The following is a 27,671-nucleotide window of genomic DNA, read 5'->3' on the forward strand; positions in this document are numbered from 1 at the left end:
TCAGGCAATGCATGCAATCTCATTATCAACCATTATTTGGCCTTAAGTTAAAACTAAATTGGAGGGAATATTGGTGCATGATTTTTTGTTTGCAGATAATTGTGCACTCAATGAAGCCTCAGAAGCAGAACTACAACAAATTATTGAATGTGCTAATTTTGGCCTAATAATTAACAGCAAGAAAACACAGATACCCATCAGCCAGCACCATATCTTTACGTGGAACCATTAGTTACAGCAACTGAAGAAGTTTTGAATGCTATGGATAGGTTCACTTAACTGGGGAATATACTTTCCAGGGATGTCTACTTCTTGTGACAAGCCTGTAATCCTTTTTCTGGTTCTTTCTTATATAGTCCCTACTGCTCTCATTTCTTTTTCATTTTTCTCCTCACATACTTTCAATTCCATTTATAAAAGCATTTTTGAACTCTTAAAAATTCTTGCTTTGTAGGCAAAGTCAAAATAGTGGAGTAAAAGGAAGCAATGAAACTGAGTTCCTGTCCACAAATCTTCCAAAGAGATCTATAATATGCATCAGACTGAATTCTGATAAGATGAATTCAGAAAAAGTTAACAGTGAGTCCTTTGTCCAGCCCTTGCAGACATTTGGAGACAGAGAAGTTTGCAGACAATGAGGACAGAACCACAGCAGGAGTATCTGGAGTGTGAAGAAACTTGAGCACCCAGGAAGAAGTTATATACTGGCATAAAGAAAAATCCCAGACCTATAATGGAACACATTCTGATTCATATGGGGCATTGCAATGGGGAAAGATTACAACTGGAAGTTTTGTCAATTTTTACTCAATCCTGAGTTGTCCATAGCACAATGAGAAAGTATACTTAGTACTACATGGAGGTGGCTTTTGCCTTTCCTAGACAAGAAAGTTCTGATCACTGTATTGAAAAAGGAGAAAATTCAGAAATGAGGAATAACAGTGATGATTGGTCAGATTTCAAGGTCATAAAAAGATTTTATTTTCCCTGTGGAGGAATAATCAGCATTGGAAACACAAACCAAAAGGGAGTTACCAATATTTCACTTTAAACCAACAGGACTTTCCAGCTGGTTAATAAAAAAAAGCACTTGAGAAAAAATTGTTTTAAAAAAAAGGATTCATACTTTTCAGATTGGCTAAGATGACAGAAAAAGGTAATGAATGTTGGAGGGGATGTGGGAAAACTGGAACACTAATGGTAGAATTGTGAAGTGATCCAATCATTTTGGAGAGCAATTTGGAACTATGTCCAACTTCAACATTTGAAAGCAGTTATGATTTTGTTTACAATTAATTTTTTCCAGTATTCTTCTCCTATTTTCACCTGCTTCCCTACAAAATTTTTGATATATTCCACACTAATTCTGTGTTTGACCCTCCTTTGTCTAGTTCACATGAATTCATCTAATTATCTGCTTGCTTTCTCATTATTCCCTCCGAATTGATCTTGTGTACTCTGAAATATAAGAAAGAGTACTTCCATCACCTTTCTCTTTCCTAAACAAGTATGATTCTTTAACCTTTTTCTTAAAAGTACTCAAAACAGAACTAATCCACTCTAGATCCTCTGTTTTTATTTAAGTCCCTCAATGCCTTTGAAATATATTAATGTGGTTAGAATGGGATTTTCCTTTGTATCTCCATTATATCAATCCTCCATTATATATCTCTTCCTATAGTTTAAATAAATTTGACTTTCTGGGTTTCTTGAATCTTTTATTCCAGTCAGATATTTCACATAATTTTCTATATTTTTCATTTTTTGATTTTGCTTTATTGATTTCTCATGAAGTCTTTAGCTTCCATTTGCTCAATTCTAATTTTCAAGGAATTATTTTCCTCAGTGAGCTTTTGTACTTCCTTTGCCATTTGGCCAATTTTGCTTTTTAAAGCATTCTCGTTAACTTTTTGTATTTCCTTTTGTACCACTTTCAAGTCTCTTCCCAATTTTTCTTCTCTCCCTTACTTAATTTTCAAAGTTCCTTTTGAGTTCTTCCATGGCCTGAGACGAATTCAGTTGTTAAAGAGTTAATTTCTCCTTCTAGGGTAGATTATTGACATCTTTGCATCTATTATATAACTCTTTATGTAGTAGTTTATAATTTTTTTGTTTTTTCATCTTTCCAACTTTACTTCCTAGATGGGAATCTTATTTCAAGGCCAGCTCTATTTCTTGTTGCACTTTTGAGGTTGGATGATTGGCTTTGTTTATTTTCAATTTGTATCATACAATGCATTGGTTCAGAGCAGTGAATCTCCAGGGTCCTACATGGAATCTCAGGACAGAGTGCTAACAAGCTGGGAATTCCTGGACTGGTTGCTGCAGCTACGGGGCTTTGTTACTTCTAGACCCTTAAGAGACTCTCATTGTGGATTTCTGACTACCCTGGAGCTTTTCTGATGTTTAATAAAGAAGCTTTGGGGTTATGTGTCCCTGACTTGGACCTGGTGGTTTATGTGTATGCTTACAATTACCCATCACATTAATTATTATGGTTATGATTTAAGTTACAAATATTAAAACATAAATGATTTTATCAAAAATCTACTGACAAAACAGAAAAACAAGGATTGATGAGTTGGATATGCATTTTTAAAAATCAGAAAATAAAAAAATCAAAAAAACCAAAGTAAGGATAAAAGAGGACACATTAAAAATTAGAGGAAAAAGATAAGACAGGAAACAAAAAAATCTGCTGGGAAACTGGAAAACTGTGCAAGAAATTAGACTTAGACCAATACCTGCATATTCCACAATATAGTCTAAATGGAAATCCCACTTTAATTTTAGAGATCATACTATAAAAATTAGAAGAATAGCACATATACTTGTTGTATTTATAGAAAGGAGGAATGTTTTTTTAATTAAACAAGGAAGTGAGGCAATAACAAAAGATAATAGAACTTTCTACAAATACAACTTTCTACTGAAAAATTTCTGCTCAGACAAAATTAATCTCTCTAGGATAAAAAGGGCAATTAGTTAAATGGAAAACAAAATCTTTGCATCAAATTTCTCCCTTTTTTGTTTGTTTATTTTTATTTATTTAGAATTACTATTTAAAGGTGTGTGGAGGGGTTTTAGAAAGTGATCAAGTTACCACTACACACCTGTCAGATTGGCTAGAATGACAGGGAAAGATAATGCGGAATGTTGGAGGGGATGTGGACAGGGACACTGATTCATTGTTGGTGGAATTGTGAACACATCCAACCATTCTGGAGAGCAATTTGGAACTATGCTCAAAAAGTTATCAAACTGTGCATACCCTTTGATCTAGCAGTGTTTCTACTGGGCTTATACCCCAAAGAGATACTAAAGAAGGGAAAGGGACCTGTATGTGCCAAAATGTTTGTGGCAGCCCTGTTTGTAGTGGCTAGAAGCTGGAAAATGAATGGATGCCCATCAATTGGAGAATGGTTGAGTAAACTGTGATATATGAACGTTATGGAATATTATTGTTCTGTAAGGAATGCCCAGCAGGATGAATATAGAGAGGACTGGCAAGACTTACATGAACTGATGCTAAGTGAAATGAGCAGAACCAGGAGATCATTATATACCTCAACAATGATACTGTATGAGGATGTATTCTGATGGAAGTGGATCTCTTCGATAAAGAGAGCTAATTCAGTTTCAATTGATCAAGGATGGACAGAAGCAGCTACACCCAAAGAAAGAACACTGGGAAATGAATATAAACTGCTTGCATTTTTGTTTTTCTTCCCAGGTTATTTCTACCTTCTGAATCCAATTCTCCCTGTGCAACAAGAAAACTGTTCAGTTCTGCACACATATATTGTATCTAGGATATACTATACCCTATTAAACATGTAAAGGACTGCTTGCCATCTGGGGGAGGGGATGGAGGAAGGGAGGGGAAAAATCGGACAGAAGTGAGTGCAAGGAATTACCCTGGCATGGGTTCTGTCAATAAAAAGTTATTTAAAAAAAAAAAAAGAAAGAAAGTGATCAGGTGACTATTTGACTTTTACTCCACCATCTTGGCTCCATCTCCAAAAATTTTCTAATAATTAGAAATGTCCCAAAGTGGAATGGATTGTTTATTGTAATTATCCTTTAAGATTTTAGAAAAGGCTAGATGGCTAATTTATCTGCCAGGAATGTAGTGGTGAATTTATGAATACAGTAATAGAATTAATTCAAGACTAACCTAAACAAAATGAACTAAATTTCCATTTAGGACTTAAGAAATTATTCTTTTGGAACTAGCTCAGATTATGGAAAATGTTTTGAAGGAAAGTCTAAATAGCTTGACATTTTTGTGTTTCCCTTAAAAAATAAAGAGGTAGCTAAAGAAATTATTCTTTTGGAACTAGCTCAGATTATGGAAAATGTTTTGAAGGAAAGTCTAAATAGCTTGACATTTTTGTGTTTCCCCTAAAAAATAAAGAGGCAGCTATGTGATATCAAAAAGACATGATGTTCAAATTCAGATTGAGACAATAGCTGTATGACTAGACAAATCACAACTTCTCGGTTTCCTTATTGGAAAAATGGGACTAATAGCATCTATATTCCCAGACTGTTGCAAGGATAAAATGAGATGATATTTATAAAATATTTTGTAAACCATACATTACATACATGCTACCTATTGTTATTCTTATTTTTAATATATAAATTCCAGTTCGAAAAAAAACTTTTCCTCAAATTGAATGATTAATAGAAAATTACTAAATTTAATGGTTGAAATTGAATGTCTGAAATCACTTTCAGAATGAATTAGGAAAAATTGATAGTTAACTATTAAATAACCAAAGTAATTTTTTTGAATACCTAGTATGTGCATATTTTAAGATCTGTAAAGAAATGTGTCATGGTATCTAGTCTCAAAGTCTTTGTTTATGGTTTAATGAGATTATATATACATATATATACATACATAGTAGGTAGAGGTATATATGCACACATATCTATTTATTGATACACATATATTTTTACATATGTGAACATATGTAGAGGAGAGCCATAATTGGTATCTATAATACCTAACAAATAGATGTGTCTGTCACAAGGAGTTATTAAGTCTGATTATGTATGAGACATGGGTGTCTTTCTCACTGAAAACTTTTTTCTGAACTATTTGGTCTTTTCATATCTAACCACTAGATCACAAATTCCAGGAAAGATAGGGAGAGTGTTTTACTTTGTTTCTTTTATATAGTGCTTTGCACATAGTAGGCATTTAAAGCTAGTTGTTAGGATTTTTTTTTAATGTTTTCCAGAATATATACTTTTATGCTCTTGGATTTCACTGTCAGCTTTACATTACTGACTTCTAGACTTGCCCCAGGCCTCTATTTCTAAAATATCGATTAAATTCCTATGACATACATCCCTTCTCCCCCACTTCTCTTTACCTCAAATAGAATACTTCCTGGATTTACCTAGTCACTTTCTACTCTCCCAGGTCTGTTCTTTGATCTCCTCCAATATATTTTAAGCCATCAGGTAGATTAGGATACACCAAATGTTTGGTTACAGTTGTTAACCAAAAACAATATCACAAGTCCATTAAACATGTATTATGACTGGAATTATTGCAAGAGCAAAATACATGTATATGTGAACTCATTATTACTGGGAAAAGGGGAAGTCACAGGAAAGGGAAAAAGGATTAAACATCTCCTAAAGGGAGCAAGAAAGGTGATGGCAAAAGCAGAATTTTTTTTTTTACCTTAGTAACTGCTGGACCACGGATGGTCTGCTTATCTACAAGGGTCCGAGTTGTACAAAACAGTTTCTCAGTCTGGTACAGATTTAGTGGAGCCTGTTTTAACTCCCAAGGACACATAGTCAACTTTGGATCGAAAAAACAAATTATATTAGTTCAAGGAGGTGCTTCTTCCTTGATAAACTCAGGGGTTTCCTGCATTCTCCACATCCAGTTGTGTCTGGAAAATATGGCAACTCTAGAAGACAAGTTCAAGGGGCCCTTTATACAAGAGAATCTCAAGGCACCAGCTAGAAATTAGTAAAATTACAGGAACAGATAGAGTTCAGGTTGTAGTTTTTTTTGTGTGTGTTTTTTAGTTTAATTTCCCAGCCATTTAACTAATAAGAAAGTGAAGTTTTCTCTTCATGTGCTAGTACACTTTGAACTTGGGTCACAATTAGTTTCCTAGCTTTCTTTCACTCATTAAAATCTTCATTTCATATCACTAGGATCAACTTCCTTGAGCTACTCCTGCTTTTAAAGCTTTCCCAACTGTCTGCTCCATTCAAATACATAATTTGCATTAATCATCAATCAACAAGCATTTATTAAATACCTAAATGTCAGGCACTTTGCTAGGCATTGGGGAGACAAAGATAAAAGAAAAACAGTCCTTACTTTCAACAAGTTTACATTCTAATTGGGGGAGACAATACATATATGCAGAGGTTTACACAAATCATAAAATAGGACTAGGAAAGGCTTTATATGGGGAAGTAGTATTTGACTTTAATCATGAAGAAAACTGAGCATTCCAAGAGGCAGAGATGAGGAAAGAGAAATAAAAAAAAACTCCTTGTACAAACGCATGGAGATAGGAAATGGAAATAATGTGTGTGAAGAAGAGGAAGAAGAGCAATTTGGCTGGATCCAGAGAGTGTGGGAGTGAGAAATATGTAAGAAGACTAGAAAAAGTGTCTTAAATGCCCAACAGAGGATTTTATGTGTAATGTTTAATTTTTAGAGAAATTGCCACTGGCATTTATCGATTATTGGGACCATCATGGTTAATATAGTTTAGAAAACTATTTTGGTGACTGTATGGGGAATAGGATACACACACAGATATATAAATATACACACATATGCACACACGTGAACTATGTGGAAACTATGAACTATGAGGAAACTAATGTAAAAGTTTGGGTAAGGTGATTGAAATCTCAAAAAGAGTGGTTATATAAATGGAAAAAAGAACATAGTTAAGATGTGTGGTGATAAAAAGAGCAAGATTTGCCAACTCACCATCTTCTTTCTCTATACTTTATGAGCTCTAATTTTTGCATTTCTCATTAATTTTTATTATTGGGCATTGGCTGTTTTTCCCATGTATATGTTTTTAACAAGCTGGCTAAAACTTGTCCCATAGGATGTGAAAATTTACTTAAGGCCTCAAACATTCCTTAAATAAGAAGCCAAAATGTGAATCAAGGCTTCCCAAATAATTTAAGTTTTTTGAGGAAGGATTCTACCTGGTTATAACTCTTTAAGTTAACTTTGAGACTTGTAAATATCTCCCCTCTCAATAAACCTATTGTGAAATATCTATATTGTAGTCTAATCTGTTAACTTGACTGAATTTATTCATAGTTTGTTTCCTAAGGAAATATCTGAGATTTTGATTCTGTTTAAGTTTATTCAATTTCTTTGGGATTTTTCTATAAGATAGCATGAGACTGCTATATATCAAAAAATTATTTCTTTGTCTCTCTAATATAATCACCTTTGTAAAGCTTTGTCAGAAACTCCAATCTTTGTGTAGGGTTATTTTTCTATCTCCTGAAGTTGTGCTTAAGCTTACTAACATCTAGGTTTTTAACCTTTCTAATTTTTGTTTTGTGGTAGATATATTTGGCAGTAATAATCTACCACATGAACTCAAAGAGGTGATATTTCCCTCAGAATACTTTCTACTCCAGTGGAAAGAAACTTATTAGATAAATTTCTAATACATATCTTTTCAGATAAAATTAACATATGACATCAGTATACTTTAAATTACTCTATCTTAGATCATAATTTACTCCTAAATTCTTAAAATGATTCAGAAGAAAAGGGGAAGGGCTCGATTTTTTGGGTATACCCATAAATAACTCACTTAAGGAAGACTTCTTCCATAGTTGTAACAGAGGCCCCATAGCTAGAAATGCCTAGCTTTTTCTGATTCTCTTCTAGTGCAGTAAACAATTCTTCAAACCTAGAAGGCAAAGAGAAAAAAAAAAGTGCCATTCTGGTTCATTCTAGTTGTAATTCTAACATTTTGTCATCAGTTCCTTAATTTCCACCCACCCCCATAGTACAGACAAAAATTAATGTTAATTCTTTATTACAATACTCTAAATAAGAGTAAGTTTGTACATTTATGTAAACTAAAACAGAAATGAATATTAGGAGGAGATAGTGAACAATTCCAATGGAACTTTACCCTAACCAACTACCTAAGCTAGTAATAATTCTTTCTGAAAAGGCTGTATAATGATTATGCCTGGTTAAAGGGAAATGTATAACTAGTATAAATAGATATTACCACCATCTCTTCCAGCAAAGACAAATGGACTGAGTCCCCTTCAAAGGAAACTCATGCATTGTAGAGGGAAAGAAACTGAAAAAGAGAAACACTAGTATCTGGAGATCAGGAAAGACTTTTAAAAACAAAAATTTATAATAGCTTTTTATTTTTCAAAATACATGCAAAAATGGTTTTTAACATTTACCCATATTTCTTCCCTTCCCTTAGACAGCAAGTAATCCAATATAAATTAAACATGTGTAATTCTTCTAAACATATTTTCACATTTAGCATGCTGCACAAAAAGGGAAAAAAATGAGAGGAAAAGCAAACAACAACAAAAGGTGAAAATACTATGTTGTAATCCACATTCAGTTCCCATAGACCTTTCTTTGGATGCATTTGGCTCTCTTCATCACTACTGGAACTGGCCTGAATCTTCTCATTATTGAAAAGAGCCAAAAACTTGCTTTCTTAAACAATCAGGCTAGATGGTTGAGATGTAGTCCTCATGCAAGTTTATTCAATATGGAATTAAGAAGAATAAAAAACTTAAGAACACTGATAGAAAGCCCTGGACCAGAAATAACTGGCACTAGAGTAGATAAAATAATTGCATTCAGCTGGGAGAGATTGTTAGTAAAATGGATGCATTTGGAATCTATGTAAAAAAAAAAAAAATATATATATATATATATATATATATATGATTGTAGTTACATATCTATCTATCTATATCTATATCTATATCTATATCTATATCTATATCTGATTGTAGTTACATATCTATACTGTGTCCTTATAAATCCTATGACTATAATAAAAGAGTTATGTTGAATTTAAGGAGACTGAGAAGTCAGTACTCTTATGTGGGGGGAGGCTTTGGTAAATGAAAGGAAGCTTAGATTTCTAGGTTTGTAAGATTTTTTAGATTTGAAAAGGTCTTTAGAGCTCATTTAATTTCATTTTACAACTGATCTGACTAAGGTGTAAAAAGGTTATTCTCTATATTAGGCAATAGCTACAGGAAAGATGCTTAAATCCTTAAGTTAGGGCAACAAAGATAGGAAATGCATAGTGATATAAGAACAGTACTGTGATAAACTAATTTATATGTTGGTTGGGTATAGGAAACATTAAAATCAAATAATTGAATTATATAAAACTCATTTAAGCAAAGAAAATGTTCTAGTACCAGAATGCAAATATTTCTCTTTGCAGACTGAATATGAGCCAAAAGATCTACAATATTTCCAAAGTTTAGTAACAAGCTGTGTATCTCAAAAAAAAAGCTGAGGAAAGCCTCAACTTTTCAAAATTCAACTTTCTTAGAGAACCACTCTTTGGAATCATTTGCCAAAAATCAGTCATAATTACCTTATTGGGTAACCTGAAGGCTTCCATAGTATTTCATACAATAGGGCTTATTTCTAAGGTGGTAATTAGAGGACAGAAGAGGACAGAAAAAGCAACACTTTTTCTGAGGATCAATGAAACTACAACAGCTATTTGTGAAACAAATAATACTAAGCAAAAATTAAAAGAAAATGATAAAAAAGTTCTAGTAATACCAGACAATATCAAGTTATCAAGATAGAGAAATCATCTACCAAACAAAGAAATTAAAAACTCCAAAGTACAAATTAAAACAGATAATTTATAATTTAGGGGATAGAGTGCCAGTCCTGGAGACATGAAGACTCATCTTCCTGAGTTCAAATCTGGATACAGGAATTTTTTATGTTGCTTAGTCCTGGGCAAATTGCTTCAATTTGTTATCTGTAAAATGATCTGGGCAAGGAAATGGCAAGCCATTCTAGTATCTTGGCTGCCAAGAAATCCCTAAAAGAGGTCATGAAGAGTCAGACATAACTAAAAATGACTAAACAATAACAACAATGTATAATTTAATATTTTATTTTACCCAGTTACATGTAAAACAATTTTTAACATTTGCTTTTAAAACTTTTAGAGTTCCAGATTTACCTTCCTTCTCTCCCCTCCTCCACTAAGAAGGTATATGTGAAGTTATGGAAAACATTTGCAAAAAATGTCATGTTGCAAAAGAAAACATAGATTTCCCCTTTCCCCTGCCATCCCAAAAAAAAAACTCTCAAGAAAAAAAAAGTATATAAAAAGTATGCAATAGTTTATATTCAGACATAATCATTTCTTTCTATGGGTATGGATAGCATTTTTCATCATAAGTTCTTCAGAATAGTCTTGGATCATAGTGATCCAATGCTGAGAATAGAAAATTCATTCACACTTTACATGAGCTCATGGAGGACTTTCCAGGTTTTTCTGAGAGCATCCTGCTCATCATTTCTTATAGAACAATAATATTCCATCATAATCACATACCATAATTTATTCACAGCCATTCCCCAAATGATGGGCATACCTTCAATCTGCAATTCTTTGCCATAAATATTTTTGTACATAAAAATCCTTTTCCTTTTTAAAAAATTTCTTTTGGGATATATGCCTAATGGTATTGTCAGGGGATTCATGATTTTTATACCCCTTTGGCCACAGTTCCAAATTGCTCTACAGATAATTAAATCAGTACACAATTCTACCAACTATGCAATAATATTTCATTCTTCCCACATTCCCTCCAACAGTCATTTTCCTTTTCTGGTCAATCTAATAGGTATGAGATAATACCTCAGAATTGTTTTAATTTTCATTTCTCTAATCAACAATGAGTTATTTTTTCATATGGCTATAAATAATTTAATTAGTTCATCTGAAAATTGTTCACATCTTTTGATCATTTATCTATTGAGGAATGGCTATGATTTTTTATGTGATTTAGTTTCCTATATGTTTGAGAAGTGAGGCCTTCATCAGAGCAACGTGCTTCAAAATTACTTTTACAATTTCAATTGGTCTTTCCCTTATTCTTTCTCCTTTTGTCCTGTTCCTCCTCAAAAGTTTGCTTCTAATCATCTCTTCCCCAAAATGCCCTTCTACCATCCCACCATCCTTCTTGAATTCCTTTCCTTTACTACTTTCCTGCAGGTAAGATAGATTTCCCTCTTCCCCTTCAGGGAAACTTTTTCTTGCTTTTTTTATAACAGATAATTAGGCTATTCCACCTCTTCTTTTACCTTTTACCCAGTACATTCCTCTTACCCCTTATTTTTCATATTCATATTCAACTCATATCCATACTCTGTCTATACATATGCATTCTAACTACCCTAATAATGAGAAAGTTATTATGAGTTATAAGTATTGTCCTCCCATATAGGAATGTAAATATTTTAAGCTTATATTTCCCTTTTCCTATCCTCTTGTTATGCTTCTTTTGAGACCTGTATTTGAAAGTCAAATTTTCTACTCAGCTCTGGTCTTTTCATCAAGAATGCTTGAAAGTTTTCTATTTCACTGAATGACCACTTTTTCCTCTGAAAAATTAACATTCAGTTTTGCTGTGTAGGTGATTCTTGGTCATAATCCTATTTTCATTGCTCTCTGGAATATCATATTCCAAGCCCTCTGATTCTTTAATGTAGAAGTTGCTAAATCATGTGTTACCCTAATTGTGGACCCACTATACTTGAATTGTTTCTTTCTGGATGCTTGCAATATTTTCTCCTTTATGTAAGAGTTTTAGAATTTGGCAATAATATTCCTGGGACTTTTCATCTTGGGATCTCTTTTAGGAAGTGATCGGTTGATTCTTTCTGTTTCTATTTTATCCTCTGGCTCTAGAGTATCAAGAAAATTTTCCTTGCTAATTTCTCGAATGATAACATCTAGGCTCTTTTTCATGGTTTTCAGATAGACCAATAATTTAAAAATGATTTCTCCTTGATCTATTTTCCAGGTCAAATGTTTTTCCAATGAGATATTTCAAAATTTCCTATTTTTTCATTCTTCTAGTTTTGCTTTTTTGTTTCTTGATTTCTCATATCAAAGTCCTTAGTGCTTATTTGTTCAATTCTTATTCTTAAGGTATTATTTTCCTTAGTGAACTTTTTTATCTCCTTTCCTATTTGGTCAAATTTGCTTTTTAAGGCATTCTCTCTTCATTAGCTTTTAGTACTTATTTTTGCATCACTCTCATTTCTCTTCCCAGTTTTTCCTTGACTCCTACTTGATTTTCAAAATCCCTTTTGAGCTCTTCCATGGCCTGAGACCAATTTTGCTTGGAGGCTTTGATATAGGAGCTTTGATTCTGTTATCTTCTGTGTGTATTTTGATTTTCCTTGTCACTATCATAACTTTCTATGGTCAGAATATTTTTCTGTTGTGTGCTAATTTTCTCAGCCTGTTACTTGGCTTTAAACTTTGTTAAAATAGGGATCTAAGTCAAGGATAGAGAGTAAATATCCCAAGTTTCATTTTTTGGTTTTGTTTTATTTCTTGATTTTTCATAAAGTCATTAGCTTTCATTCGCCACTGATCTTCCAAGTAGCCTTTGGTGTCTGTGAGCTAAGAGGCTTGGAAATTACAAGTGTAGCCATTGATTCACAGGCTCCAAGGCCCACTCCTTGTTAAATAGAACCAGGGTTATGCTGATGTGGCCTATACTGGGGCAGCTCTCCCACCCTGGTGCAAAAGATCTTTCCTGCTGCTCTTTTAAATTGTCTTAGGCTAGAAAACTATTTGAATATGTGTGTATATATATATATATATATATATATATATATATATATATTATATATATATATATATATATATATTTTTTTTTTTTATGGGTTCTGTCTGTTATAAAATTTGTTTGGAGTCATTATTTACAGGTAGTTGGAGGAGTTTAGGGGACAGCTCAGATAAGTCCCTGCTTTTGCTTTGCCATCTTGGCTTTCCAGCTCAATAATGTATAATTTAAAAGAAATAAAAGAAAATTGCTAAAAGTATTTAGCAAATATATTTAATAACATTTAGCAATAAAGATGCAAAGTTACAAAAAATTAAATTAAATAAGTAATGTAAGAACTTGAAGGCTAAAGAGAGGAAAAAAAGAATAAAAAATAGCATTTTTGTTTTTAGGAATTTAAGGTTAGTAACAATGAGACTTAGACTAAGTCACAGACTTAGCAACAAAGCATAGTTTTCATATCTAATAGATATTACCCTAATAGAAGGGTATTCAAAAATAAATTTAAATATGTTGAATATAAATAAGAATTGTTTAAACAACTTATCTTCTCATCCTATGCTAAGATAAGATTTTAAAATCCACAACAGAAATAAAAGTGGATCAAATAATTTCACCAAAAAAGAGAAAAATACAGAACAACAAAATATCAGCACATTTAACAACAATAAAATTAAATATGGGTGGATTATATTCCATTTAAGAAATCCCCTTACATAATGGCTTGAAAATAGAAAACCTTGGTTTCATGATATATTGAAAGAAAAAGGTTACAACTAGATACAGCTAGAAATAGTGATTACTTTCTACTTTGTGGTGTTATGTCCTGTTATTTAAAAAAAAATAGAAAAAAGTATGTGACTAATGTAGAAGTAGTTTTCAAAGTATGGGTTTTCAATATTTAAATTGCCTTTTAGGACATTTAAGAAATGTGTCTATTCTTGGCACAAAGTAAAGACAGAAACAGGGCAGCTAGGTGGCACACTGGATAGAATTCTGGGTCTGGAGTCAGAAAGCCTCTTTTTTTTTTTTTTTTGAGTTCAAATTTGATATGAGACTCTAGCTCTGTGACCCTGAGGAAGACACTTAACTTTGTTTGCCAAATGGTAAAAATTACTCAAATATCTTTCCCAAGAAAACCTCAAACAGGGTCATGAAGAGTCAGGCACCCAGGTTCCTATCCTGAAGAATACAGGAAAAGTAACCACACAATTAAAGTATGAATATAATCAGCTCAACACTTATTGGATTCATACCTTTGAGAATTCTCTTTGGGTAGAATAAATGATAACTCAGCTCCGACATTACTCTCCATTGTGGCATTTGGTACATACTGATAAATCAGTTGGGAAATTTTCTTTATTTTACATTGAGGTTCCTTCACCATGATCAAATGGTATCCAGCACCTGAAATAATTTTAAAAACCAAATGAAAGCTTTACTTTTTCTATTACCTTTGACAGACCATATGTGGCATTTCCAAAGGAAAAGGGAACTGGAGAGTCATTTGTAACTTGGTTAGAATTATAGATATTTTTCCTAGAACCTCTAAATGTGACTCTCAAGTTTTCTCCCTTCAGATGGTAAATGTTAAATATAGGTCCTAAGCTAGAAAAGGGTATTTTCAATCAAGTGAAGAAAACCCTAGGGTTGCTAAATGTTGGAGTAAAGGCCAAAGACATTTGTAGGGAAGATAATTTGTAGATTTGAGCAAAAATTCCTCATGGTAATTTCTTTCAGGGAAGAAAAATTTCTGTAATATACCTTCCATTCTCTGTCCTCCCATCAAACTTAAACTGCTTTATTAAAGGTCAGCAATGACCTTCTTGATAAATCCAAAAGCTTTTTCATAATCCTCTTCATTGTCCTTCACCTGTGTTTCATTAGGTATTGTTGAATACCTTATTCTTGGAAATTTTCTCTTCTCTTTATTTTCCTAATACTTTTTCTATAGCTCTAGATTTTTTCCCTTTATCTTCTTATTTGATAACAATAATTATTAATTCAGGCTTCATTCTCAAGTTTTTTGCTATTTTCTTTCTATATCTCATTCCTTAGGGAATTCACATTCTCATGATTTCATATACTAAGTTTATACTAATAAGGCCCTAAATATAAAACAATTAAATCGTGATTAATATAGTAAAATATTAGTAAAAAGTCCCTGATTTTCATGTGTTATATTTCTTTAAGTACTCCTATAAATTCAAAATATTTCTAATTCACAGATTTTGAAATTTATTTTAAACATCAATACTAATTTTCTTTTTTATCTTTAAGTATATTTTAAGTATTTTTTTATCTTTAAGTATAAGGAGAGCCTTGGCATTAGACCATGGGAAACAATCTATAACACAGATATCACTGTTGGGGGGGGCAATTATACCTATTGAAGATGTAAAACTAGAAGAAATACCCTTTGAAAACGTAAACTTGCAAATTAAAATCTGTAGTGAGGGCATTACCTTAAGTCTTTAAACTTAATTTTCCAATATTCTTTTCTCTCATATCAACCAAATTCAGGGGCTCATGCTCAGTACTTAGTACTAAACAGGTATCATTTGTTTTTTTCTCTTCCTTCTCTTAGCTATTGTGACAACTTACTCTGGTTACCAACAGTATCAGATGATTAGCTTCTTATACTATCTAAAGAACATTTAACTTTGTCTCATCTACTTAAAAACTTGCCTTAAATTGCCTATTGAATAAAATGAAATCAAAAGCAAATCTTTCAAGCCTGTCACAACCTAGCCTTAGATCTCTAATACCTTATTTCTATCACCCTTATTTTCCACTATTCTTCCTAGGAAACCCTTTATTCCAGGTTGGTTTCCTTACGACTCACATGACCACTCTCACCCCTATGAATTGTTTGCATTGTTTCCTCTTCATGAAATGCTCATTCCTCTCCTTTCTAACAACCCAAACACCATTTATTCTACAGAGTATAAGGTATTCTACAAAGTATTCTAGAGGTGAAGTCTCATCTCCAACTCAAAATCTTATTCTAATACTCCAGTTTACAATGATCTTCTTTCTAAAAAGTCTTACAAAACAATATAAAAATTTAATTATATAACATATTATAACTGTTTCATGTGTCTTGCCTCTCTAACTAGATTGTGAGCTCTTCTAAAGCAATGACTTCAAAAGTAGGCCATATACTTCCTGTCTCCATCAATACTGAAAAGAATGCTAATTAAGCACATTTCAGGGACTAACATGAAAGTGACCTTTAAACCATGTCCTTTCATTAAGGTATTTGAATTGTTCTATCAAAAAAAACAAGGGGCTGAGATATTGGAGATGGCAGTGTATTCTATACAATAAGTGGAAATAGCCTGATATATTTGTGGACTAGTGATATGATTTGCCTAACTGGGATGAAAGATGTATATATCAGAAAATAGTGGTAAATAAGTTTGGAGGGTTAGAATGGGGTCAGATAACAGAAGATGAAGTTTAGGCAGAGAAATTTAATTCTGATGTAATAGGAAATAAGAAACAATTTTAGTTTTTTGTTTTGAAGAAATTCATTATGAATTACAACTAACATTATAACTAAGAAAGTCTGGCAGCAGTATGTAGATAGGATCAAAAGGAGTAAAAACTAGAGAGAGAGACCATATTTATGTTTGAGGAATAGTGAAGAACCACAGCATTGCAGGTCTCCTTTGGCCATAATGGCAATACGGTCACCCAGCAGGTCAGCCTCGTCCATATGGTGGGTGGTCAGCAAGATGGTACGCCTACTTTTCTGCTGCTGAAGGAGATTCCAGGTAGCCCTTCTTGAGATCAAATCCATACCAGCTGTAGGTTCATCTAGCATTACAACCTACCAGACCAGAAAAAGAATTTGTGACAATGGTAACTGGTGCTATATCATTCCCAGCTTAGATTTGCTTTTCATTCACTTCTTTGGTTAAGGTAAAAGACAAAGTGGTTGAGTCATGTTTGACTATCAGAACTAATTCTTGGAAGTTTTATTACCATACCAATCCCATAACCTCCTATGAGACCATTATTATTATTTTTTCACTAATTATATTTTAGAGCGGTCTTTTTAGAGAATTATATTTACAACAGCTTTCTTAAGTTTTCCATTAGCTGATGTTTCTAATCAGACAACAGTAGAGATCATTTTGACAGGATTCAGTACCTTAGAGTCTCCTACGAGTGCAATACTGATGGAGAGTTTGCGCTTCATTCCTCCACTCAGTGAATTAGAAAATGCATTGCGCTTTTCTTCCAGGTTAAAAATATTCAACATGCGATCAATTTCATTATTTAACTTCTTTTTAGAAAATCCTTTCAGCTAAAACACCAATAGAGAAGATTTAAGTAGTCTTCTAAATTTGAATACAAATCTTAAAAGTTAGACCTAGCAGTAACCTTAGAGATAATTCACTCTCATATTATAGATGATGAAAATGAAGTCCATAAAAGTGAAGTGACTTACTCCATTCTTAATAAGTGACGGGATATGAACCTAAGTGTTTCTTCTAACCCTAGATCCAAATATTTTTCCCACTCCACTACAGTGCTACAATTTTGAATAATTTTAGTTTCAGATGTTCCCCTCCCCAAGTCTGACTTTATTTTAAAAGGATTAAGGCAATGCTATGTACTGTAAATAGTGTTAAGATTTGGACCTTTTAAAAGGTGGGAAAATCAAATGACCCCCCTAAGCCTCATTTATCTGTAGAAAGGTATGGCCTAGATGACTAAATGACTACATGAAAGTTCCTTTCCAGGTATAAATCTAAGGGAATACTATTTTGGGCCATTCTAAGGGTGATATTTCTTAGACCCATCACCTTCAAGGATGTGAAAAGAGGAAAAAAAATTTTTTTCTTTGGATTACCATAGCGAAGAAGTAAAGATGTTCAGATACTGTCAAGTAATCAAACAGGAGGTCATGCTGAGGGCATAAACCCAGGTTCTTTCGGATTTGAACCATATCTCTTGTGATTTCAAAGCCATTGATATATGCCTGTCCACTTGTAGGAGGATACAGACCTGAGGACCAATCAAAAATATCTCAGAAGCTTATCTGCAGTAACAGAACTTCTGTATTCAAGTTCCCATAAGAACCCAGACTAATTGAATCCCTTCTACTTTAATCAATTTGATTCAATAAAGAATTATTTAATGCTACTATATGTAAAGTAATGATTTAGGTACTGCAGATAATGAAAAATGCATATAGCTCCTACTTTCAGGGAGATTATATTCTACTGGGGGGATTGTCATGAATGAAGATCAATAATATATATGGAAGAGAATGATATGGGTAAAGAAGAGTTAGAGAAAATACAATAGGGAAATGTATGTGTGGAAAAGACTTTCACCTGGGGTATTAGAGAAAGTTTAAGGAGATAGCATTTGAATTAAACACAGACAGATGAGAAAGGTTTTGATTTTTTCAAGATATCCAGACAGCACAAGGAAGTATTATAGACCATCTGTCCAGCCTCTTCACTGGATCCCAGAAGCTACGTCCAGAATACAACCAATCAGGATCTAAAAGGAAGGAGAAGTAAAGGAGAAAGAGAGAACTGTTCATTCTCTACCCCCAGGAGATTAGAGGGAAAACGGGCCATAAATTTAAACTGATCCTTCTTAGCAGCAGCAAATTGCCTGCCTAGTTCAGAAAAAGAGGGGTTAAAGTACCTGTGTTACTGGAAAAGGAACATCCTTACCCCAAGTATTTTCTGAAGCTTGGTAGATTCGCAGGCTTTTGGGCCCCATCTCAGGTTAAAGCTGAGAGCAGAAGCACTTCATGACTGACTCCTTTTCACTTTTGTCTCTTCTTATACCTCTTATTGGAGGGTGGAGCTGTGAACTCCAAACACCATATTTAAAGAGGTAGCTCAGTTCAAAACATCTCACTTCTCAACTGGCTGTACTATTTTGGGACCTTCTCTGACTTTTCCACTATATTCCTGAATATGGTACCTTCTCTGACTCCCACCCTAATTTTTCAACTTCCTTTTGTGTTATCTCTCCCCTTCTCCTCCTGGCCCCCACCCGACATGATAAACTCTTTGATGGCAGAGGGTATATAGCTATATAATCTATATCCTCAATGCCTAGCATATTGCTTGGCACATAGCAGGCAGTTAATAAATGCTTAATGACTATTGAGCTTAGGACTACTAGCCCTATTTTGCTGTAAAGTATGGTGCATAAAGAGGAACAACATGAAATAAATCCAGAAAGAATTAAAATGATATTCTAAAGGAAAAGTGATAGGCTGAAAAGTCTACATCTTATGTCAGGGCAATAAGAAATCATTGAAAGTTTCTGAACACAGCAGAATGACTAGTTACAATCTGAATCTTAAAACAATTATTTTGACAACTACATGAAGGATGACTGTAGTTCAAGTAAGAAGTCATTTAAGATGTGAACTATAGTAGTATTTGTTAGAATGAAAAGAAGGAAACAGATGTGAGAAATGTTGCAAAAGTGGAATGATAAGACTTGGTGAATGATTGGTGCTGGGAGGTGACACAGAAAGAATAATTTAAAATGGTTCCAAGATTTCAAAGCTAGGTGACTAGAAAGATGATTGTACCACCAGAAGAAATAAGGCAAGTCAGGAAGGTGATATCAGAAATTGATGGATGCAGTTGTGGACATGATGAAACATGAGTAAAGTATGTGGTACTCAGGGAAGGAAATTCACTGGCAGTTGGGAGACATGGAACTGAAACCCAAAGGAGATATATTAAGGATGAATTTATTGAGATGGTGACTAAGGAAGAGAGTGTAGAAAGAAAAGAAAAAAGAACTCCAACTTGAGGCTTGGAGGATACTCATGCATGCTTAGATGGTAGAACAAGGATAATTAACAAGAGACTGACAAGGAATTGAGAGCAGTATCATGAGAAGCAATATAAAAGAAGCAGAAGGTGGAAAATGTAATGGGCTGAGGCTCGGGTTGATGCACTGAAGTCCCAAGCACATGAGGCTAAATAGTAATTGGACCATACTCTATTAATATATAAGCTTGGAGAAAGAATGGCCCCCGCCCACTCTTTGTGCAAGTCCTGATGTGTTGTATAGGAAATGACAATTTTGGTGGGTGGAGGCAGGGGAGTGGAAAAGGAAGGGGAAGGAGAGACTGCTCGCATTGCCATTGTGATGACTTTTCAGCTCAGGTCTCTCTCTGCTAGATGGCTTCCTGTCGCAGCTGCCCATATTGCTATCGCAATCCTTCCTGCCCATATTGCTATCACAATCTTTTTTCACCTCTTCAATAAAGATTGAAGATTTTTCCCTTAACCTGAATTCCTGACTCAGGCTGATTTTAAATACGCGATCATTACAGAAAATAGCATCAAAAGGTGAAGAAAGAAAAGAGGATGAAGATTGAAAGGTTATTTTGAATCAATAATCATTAGTGACTTTTGTTGAAGTAAATTCAATAGTAGGGTTAGAAGTCAGATTGTGAGGAATTGAGAAGCAAAGGAGTGAAGAAAAGGAGATAATGAGTAAAGGTAATTCTTTTTAGGAGTATAGCAGCAAGAAAAGAAGATATACAGCATGAGGATGACTGGCTCAAACAATTTTTTTAAGGCTAGGAGCCACTTGAGCACGTAGCCAATAGATAGGGAAGGTATGAAAAAGAGGTACTGAGCAAGAATCATTGGGAAAAAAGGAAGTTTGGTGGATGCCAGGTTTAGAAAAATCTGGGTCTTTTCACCAAATACCACAGTAACACCTCAAAATGAATAAACAAGTCAAACACTAAAGTTCTTATCATTCTAGAAAACAATCTGTAATTATTCAAGGAAAATTAACAAACTGCTCATATTCTTTTAGCCAGATTTATATCCCCAAGGAGGATAATGTGAGGATAATACAAACACAAGTTTTAAATAATGTTTAAGACATAGGGTGGCTGAAATTGGGAGCTCCTCAAAACATAAGGAATCACATTTATAAAAGTCTTAAGAACAAGGAAATCATCTGCAGGAAACAAATAGATGAACTTCTAGGTTGTGAGACAATGAAGATGATTTTCTCCTTTATATTATGGTCTAACTAGAGGTCACCACTAGTGACCAAAACATCTGGAACAAAGTGAGAGATAGTAGTATGGTGTAGTATATGAAGAGTTAAGTTGAGAATTAGGAAGTCTGGCCTCCGTTCAAGTCCTGTCTCTGACATCCATCAGCTGTGTTGTTATGGTCAAGTGGCTTAACCTCTCAATGCTCTCAGGAAACTCTTAAAGAAAGACTCAATTACAGATGAGTTACCATATTGGATTTCTGGAAATATTTTCTACACTTATGCTGATCAAATGACAAATCTGTTCAAAATGGAATAGATGTCTTGCAAACAACTAAAATGATGATAATAGCGATGATTATGTAAAAACATAGCACTTCAAGGTTTTCCAAAATATTTTACATACATGATTTCAGTTGATCCTGATAACAATCCTGTAAAGTAACTGCTATGGTATATACTAGCAAGAGAGAAGTTATGGTAACAGCTATGTTCTAGCAGGAAAGAAAACTAATAGAAAAGCCTTCTTAGAGAAGGTTATAGCAAAGGTCATACTGGAGGTGGAATGGTTGTGGAAATGACTGTTATAAAGGAGTGTGATGTTTCTTTTGAAAAAAATCTTAACTGTAGAAACTGATTAATGGCTTCCTAATTAATAGACTCCTGAATGTCTTTTACTCATTCTACAGAAAAGTTGGAATGTGTGAGAAGCTTTTTAATATGGATTGCATTAACTACCTACTTTCCAAGTACAATTCACATTATATTTCCATTGAACTAGAACCAATTATCATATTTTACATATCATTATAACTTTGAATAGCATGAATTTGAATAATGTGATCATGTAATAGAATTTATCATTCACATAGACAGAACACGACTATGCAATCTTTTCTTTGTACTTCAATTCCACATTGCCAACTACTGTGTATCTGCTTGACCTGCTGGTACCTCAATTTCAACATGTCTAAATTAGACTCAATATTTTTGATCCTCAATTTATCTTCCCAATGTGTCTCTGATGATACCATTTTGAAGTCATTTTTGAATCTCCCTCTTCTTTACGTTCCACATGTTAATCAGTTGCCAAGTTCTTGATTCCATCCACAACATTTCTGGCATATGTTCTTCTGTCTCCATTCATGTGACATCACCCTAATGAAAGCGCTCATCATTTCTCATCTGGATTATCATATTTGTCTCCTAATGTGTCTTCCTGCCTCCAGCTTTTCCCTTCTTAAATCCAGCCTTAAAATAAGATGTTAAAATACTTTTTTTAAGGCAAAGGTCTGATCATGTCATTTTCCTGTTAAAAATCTTGAATGCTTCCTGTTGATATTCCTATCACATACCAGTATCCACATTAAACTTCCAAAGCAATTACTAATGGGATGAGAGCTCTGCTAAGGCAAAAAAAGCAAAATTTTTATCTTCTCTTCTCAATCACATGTTGAGATATCACTATAGTGAATGAGTATGATTTAAAACAGTGCACTGGCTATAGGAACTAAAAAAAATAACTTTTGAACTGATACTTTTCACTGAGCTATGATATACTGATTAGATCTAAATGTATATATAAATGTATAATTTAGTGTTTATACAATGTAATTTAAATCTTTTCTGAGAGTAAGTGTAAAGATGTCACTTTGTGCCTGTTATGCCTAGCAAACACTTCTGCCATCTTGCAGCACTTCATCAGTTTGGTATTAACATATTTGTTAAACCAGAAGTGATTTAGTAATTTAATTTATATCACAAGAACTATAAGTGGTGTTAAAAAGGTTCCCTGTGGACAATGCTAGACAGATTGATCAATATCTATCTATCTCTAATCTACTGAAAGCCAATAGATCAATTGAATAGATACATTTGTATCCACATAAATAGATAGACTGATAGACAGATAAAGAGACAGACAATAGAACAGAGAGATAGATGAACCAATTAGAAATAGGGTCCACTGTAGGGAATGAGCATTATTGCTAGGCACAACAATTTTAATGGAGAAACTTGATTATTTATGAATTGCAAAAAACTATTGGAGGAATCCCTATTAGGCAAAGATTTTGAGGAAAACTATAAAACAGTCTGGTAGAAATTGGATTTAATCTACTATTTTGTGCTTTCTACCACAATTAACTCAAAATATATGTCCAGAATTTTAGTCATACCATAAAAGGAAAAAGGATGAGATAAGAATAAGACCAAGTACCATTCATAACTATCTAAAGAAAGATTTCTTACTTAAAGGATAGGGAATCAACAGACATTTGTTAAGCACCTATTATTTTCAAAAGATATGCAAATTACAAATAACCACTTGTAAACATGTTAAAATCAATGAGAGTAAGAGAAATGCAAAATAAAATAACTACATTTCCATTCAAATTAACAGAGATGAAGAAGGATGGGAAAATTGGGCATACTGATGCACTGTGGGTAGAGCTATGAAGTGGTCTACACAGTGTATATGTGTGTGTTTTCATGTTCCTAGCAACTCCCTTTGAGGAAGGAAAGAAGTAAAAATAAAGTGATATTTGGGAAATGGGAATGGTAGAAAAATTGTAATAGGGATGTAATATTGAGACATATGATGTGTTTGGGGAGGACTAATACCTCTGGTGTGAGAGCCTGTTGAGCCCTTTTCAGGGCTGCTCATTCCCCTTGTGGTGTCCCCCTTCATCCAACTCTCACCTGTGGATCCAAGAAGTTGTAGCATGAACAACAGCCACACCACAGTAAGGTGTCTTGGCAGGTGAGCTAAATTATGCTGAGGTATCAGACAGGCTTAAAATTTGTCAGGGACTTAGGAAGATTTCTACTCCAAGCATGTGATAACTTTCCCTAGTAATTAGATGTATGAGAACAAATTAATTCAACATTAATTCAATGTAGCTGAAGTAGATGCTGTGGAATGCTTAGAACGCTCTTAGACACTGAAGGTCCCAACGTTATCCACTGCATCCTGGGCCCTCTCCAGTCACCCTAATCCTGTTTCTAGAGTATGATGAGAAAAGTGAGTGACAACTTTGTGCAACTCTGCCTCATTTAAGTACAATTCATATGCAAATCATGACACCACCCAAGATGGCATCTGTCTTTTCTGAAACCAAAGGATGAGTAATAAAAACTGTATGTAAGAAATGATCAATATAAAGAATTCAGAGAACTAATGGAAGATTTGTAGGAAATGAAACAGAACAAAATACATAGAACAAGAGAACAATATATTCAGTGATACAAAAGTACAAATTAAAAGATCACCAAAGGAAAATTAAACTTTGAGTAATGGAAAAACCAGTAAAAATCCTAAAGAAGAAATAATGAAACATACTCTATCCCTCACAGGAAAGAGGTAGGTGACAACTAGTATAGACTATCATCTATATTGTTAGATCAGATTTCTCCAAACCAGATATTTTTGCTTAAGTGTTCTTTGTCACAATATAGGGTTCATACTAGAGAAAAGGAAGGTGAATGTGGAATGACTTCAATTTAAAAGCCAAAAACATAAATACATTTTGTAATAAATTATAACTATTAAGAAAATAGGAGGTCCAACCCATTCTTCACAATGACACATTTAAAACTAGTCATTCATGTTGAATTCACGAGCTAGAGATGCTCTGGGGCAATAGATCTGATTTAGTTGGCCTACTTTCATCTTACTTATCAATTTTTCACAGAACTGGAAGTTTCCTAGAAAATGTCCTAGAGTTCAAGATGGTAGGTACAGTAGGAGAGAAAAATTAGCAGCTACCCAAAGAACACTACTGTCCATAAGAAGATAAAGAAATGGGTTTAAGATACCTAGGGAGTTACCTCTTATAGAGTGCTGCTGCTATCAGCCACCACTCTTACCCATAAAGTTAAACTAGTTTTATTTCTACAATCAGGGCAAAGCTTTAATAATCACTCAATCAATAATCAACTTATGAATGTACCAAACTCTTGGCAAGGTGTTCAAGCTATGATTTTATTACTATTCCAAACCCCTTGACTGATGAAAATGATACATTAGAGAGATGATATGATTCTATTGTTGATGTGTTTATATATTACTCGAATACTATGGAATTCTATCATAATATTTGGAATCCTTTGAATAACTCTCTTTTGGGTTTATGTGTCTAAATGCCATGCGCTTCTGTACCTAGAAAAAAGGGAAATCCCAAGTTTGTGAGCTTTAATAGTCTGCATCATAATTCCAAAGAGTTGGAAGTCTAGGGGATAATGGACAGTCCTTCCTCATCCAGATTAGGTTAATTAGATTCTTGTATAGTCTACTATTATCAAGGAAGAACTGAGGGAAAAGAAAGTTGACTTTCAGTGAGTAATGTTGTAATGACAATAAATTTAGCTTTAATAATAAAAGTGAGGGCTTGAAGGACTGTGGACAGCAAATCCTTGGTTTCTTGGCTGATCAGACATACCTGTAAGCATGGACAAAGTAGTAGTCTTTCCTGCTCCATTATGTCCTAGAAGAACAGTAATCTGGCCCTCATATATGTTCAGATTCAGGTCTCTTACAGCCTCTTTGATATTACTCCCCACCACAAATACCTGTGGAGAGGTAAAGAAAGAGTAACTTTGCATCCATTTTCCTCACTCCAAAGAACTTAAATAAAGGAAAATATTCAAATCAACTATTCCTAAAAGTTATTCTACCTAAATGTTAATAAAACCAAAGAGAAAATACAAAGGGAGTAGATTTTAATAGTTCATAGAATAAAACAGGATAAAGCTTAGATGCAAAGGGAACTGATTTAAAGTTTATCAGTAAAGCTTAAAGGAGCACAGTTATATGCTTCCAGCATATAATGATGCAAAGCCTTAAAAGGAGAGTCTTAGTATCTGCATGGTTACATGCAGGCAATAGCAATACTATTTTTATATTCTTTATAACAACATATGAACTACTGCTACTTTTAAAGCAGTAGACTAGACATCTTAATGAACGCAAAGAAGTGTAAGATGAAGTCTCTGCCCTCAGAAGCTTGGGAGAATATACTGCAACATATCCAACATATAAAGGACTGCTTGCCATCTAGGGGAGGGGGGGGAGGGAGGGAGGGAAAAAAAAAATCGGAACAGAAACGAGTGTCAATATAAAGTAATTATTAAATAAAAATTTAAAAAAAAGGAAAAAAAAAGCTTGGGAGATAAGACATTTGGATCTGAAAATATAATTTATAGTACCAGGCAGTCTACGTATGTATTAAATATATGTTACAGAAAAAAAATACTACAGATCTTAGGGGGAAAGCTAATTCTGGGATAGAAAAGGTGATATTTTTAATGAATCTTGGAGGGGAGTTAGGATTTTGCCATATGAGAAAGAGAGGTAATATTAGAGATAGACAGAACAGTGTGAACAATGGTATAGAGCTGAGAAAGTATTATATGTGTTTGAGGCATACTGAATATAAACACAGAAACACACAGCTGTAATTAAGGTGTAGATAAGGCAGGAAATAGAGTCACAGTGTGCATTGCCTTCAGTGCCATGCTAAGCTGCTTGTACTTTTTCTGGTAGGCTACGAATAGATGCTGTGTGTTAGAGTCAAATGATAGAAATGTTTTAGTAAGATGAGTGTAGCAGAATAATATTGGAAAATTAATAGCAACAAAAGACTATGAAAAAATTTGAAGGCTGAAATATAAATTGTTAATTAAAAGTTTAAAAGCATTCATACTCTAATAATCAGAAAGAAAAGAAAGTTTAAGGAGCCTTCTTATGCCCACTAAATTGGCAAAGAAAATTTAAAATATAAAATTCATTTTAGATGAGATGATAAACAGACTAAAAACATTTGCTAAAACTATCAATTAGTTAAATCTTTCATCAAGCTAGCAATATATGAGTGACAAATGCGATCCTTGATCCCACTCAATACTTAAAGACAAATGTATTTATATGATCTTACTGATGTAAATATTCCTTTCTTTTCTGAAATTACATATTTTTTTCAATTAGCAAAAACCTGCTTGTTTTGCCCTTCCTCTTAACAATGAAAAGGAAAAAAAATCCCAAAATCTTTGTTACAAATATTTACAAAATTTCCACGTCCAAATAAAAGTCTCATTTTGCACTATGAATCCTTCACCTCTCTTATCAGGAAATAGGTAGTATGTGTTTCAACATTAGTTCTCTATGAAAGTGGCTTATCATTACCCTAATAATAGTTCCCGATTATTTAAAAGTTTTTGTTTTTATATAATATTTCTGTCTTTGTGAAATTGTTCTCCTGGTTCTGTTCACTTTAATAACAGTTCAAATAAACCTTCCCAGGTTTCTATGAAATCATCCCCTTCATTACTTCTTTTTTTTTTACTTTAATCTATTTTTATTATTTTTTAATTACAACTTTTTATTTTCAAAACATATGCATAGATATTTTTCAACACTGACTCTTGTAAAACCCTGTGTTCTAATTTTTTCCCCTCTTTCCCCCATCCCCCTCTCTAGATGGTAAGTAATCAGTAAAAATATATGTTAAATCCATTATACCCTCCATTACTTCTTATAGCACAAAGTTTTTTTACACAGCTCTGATATTTTCCTCAGGAAATTTTCCTTTTTAGGATTACACCCAGTTTTGTTGGGTTATAAGCCCATTTCTATTACCTTATGGAATACTATATTCCATGCTCTTTGCTCCTTTATAGTGATGTTTTCTAAATCATATGTGGTCAGGATTGTGACTCTTCTGAAGCTGAATTTCTGGTAGCTTCACTTATTTATTTATTAATTTTTTGACCTAGAAATTCTGGATTTGGAA

At 33.6% G+C, this 27,671-nt stretch overlaps 1 protein-coding gene across 1 annotated transcript in view; it reads right to left on the minus strand.

The window, feature by feature from the left end:
* LOC127564608 (phospholipid-transporting ATPase ABCA3-like) overlaps positions 1 to 27,671 on the minus strand; it is a 152,823-nt gene that overhangs the window by 61,705 nt on the left and 63,447 nt on the right. The window contains exons 11-16 of the mRNA XM_052001283.1: positions 25,323 to 25,452; positions 17,729 to 17,883; positions 17,024 to 17,179; positions 16,489 to 16,699; positions 14,121 to 14,271; positions 7,842 to 7,940 (exon numbers count right to left, since the gene is read on the minus strand). Coding sequence (XP_051857243.1) covers positions 7,842 to 7,940; positions 14,121 to 14,271; positions 16,489 to 16,699; positions 17,024 to 17,179; positions 17,729 to 17,883; positions 25,323 to 25,452 — 902 coding nt within the window. The remainder of the gene's footprint in view (positions 1 to 7,841; positions 7,941 to 14,120; positions 14,272 to 16,488; positions 16,700 to 17,023; positions 17,180 to 17,728; positions 17,884 to 25,322; positions 25,453 to 27,671) is intronic.

Source organism: Antechinus flavipes, chromosome 1, assembly GCF_016432865.1.
Source record: "Antechinus flavipes isolate AdamAnt ecotype Samford, QLD, Australia chromosome 1, AdamAnt_v2, whole genome shotgun sequence".
In the NCBI taxonomy this organism is placed as follows: domain Eukaryota; kingdom Metazoa; phylum Chordata; class Mammalia; order Dasyuromorphia; family Dasyuridae; genus Antechinus; species Antechinus flavipes.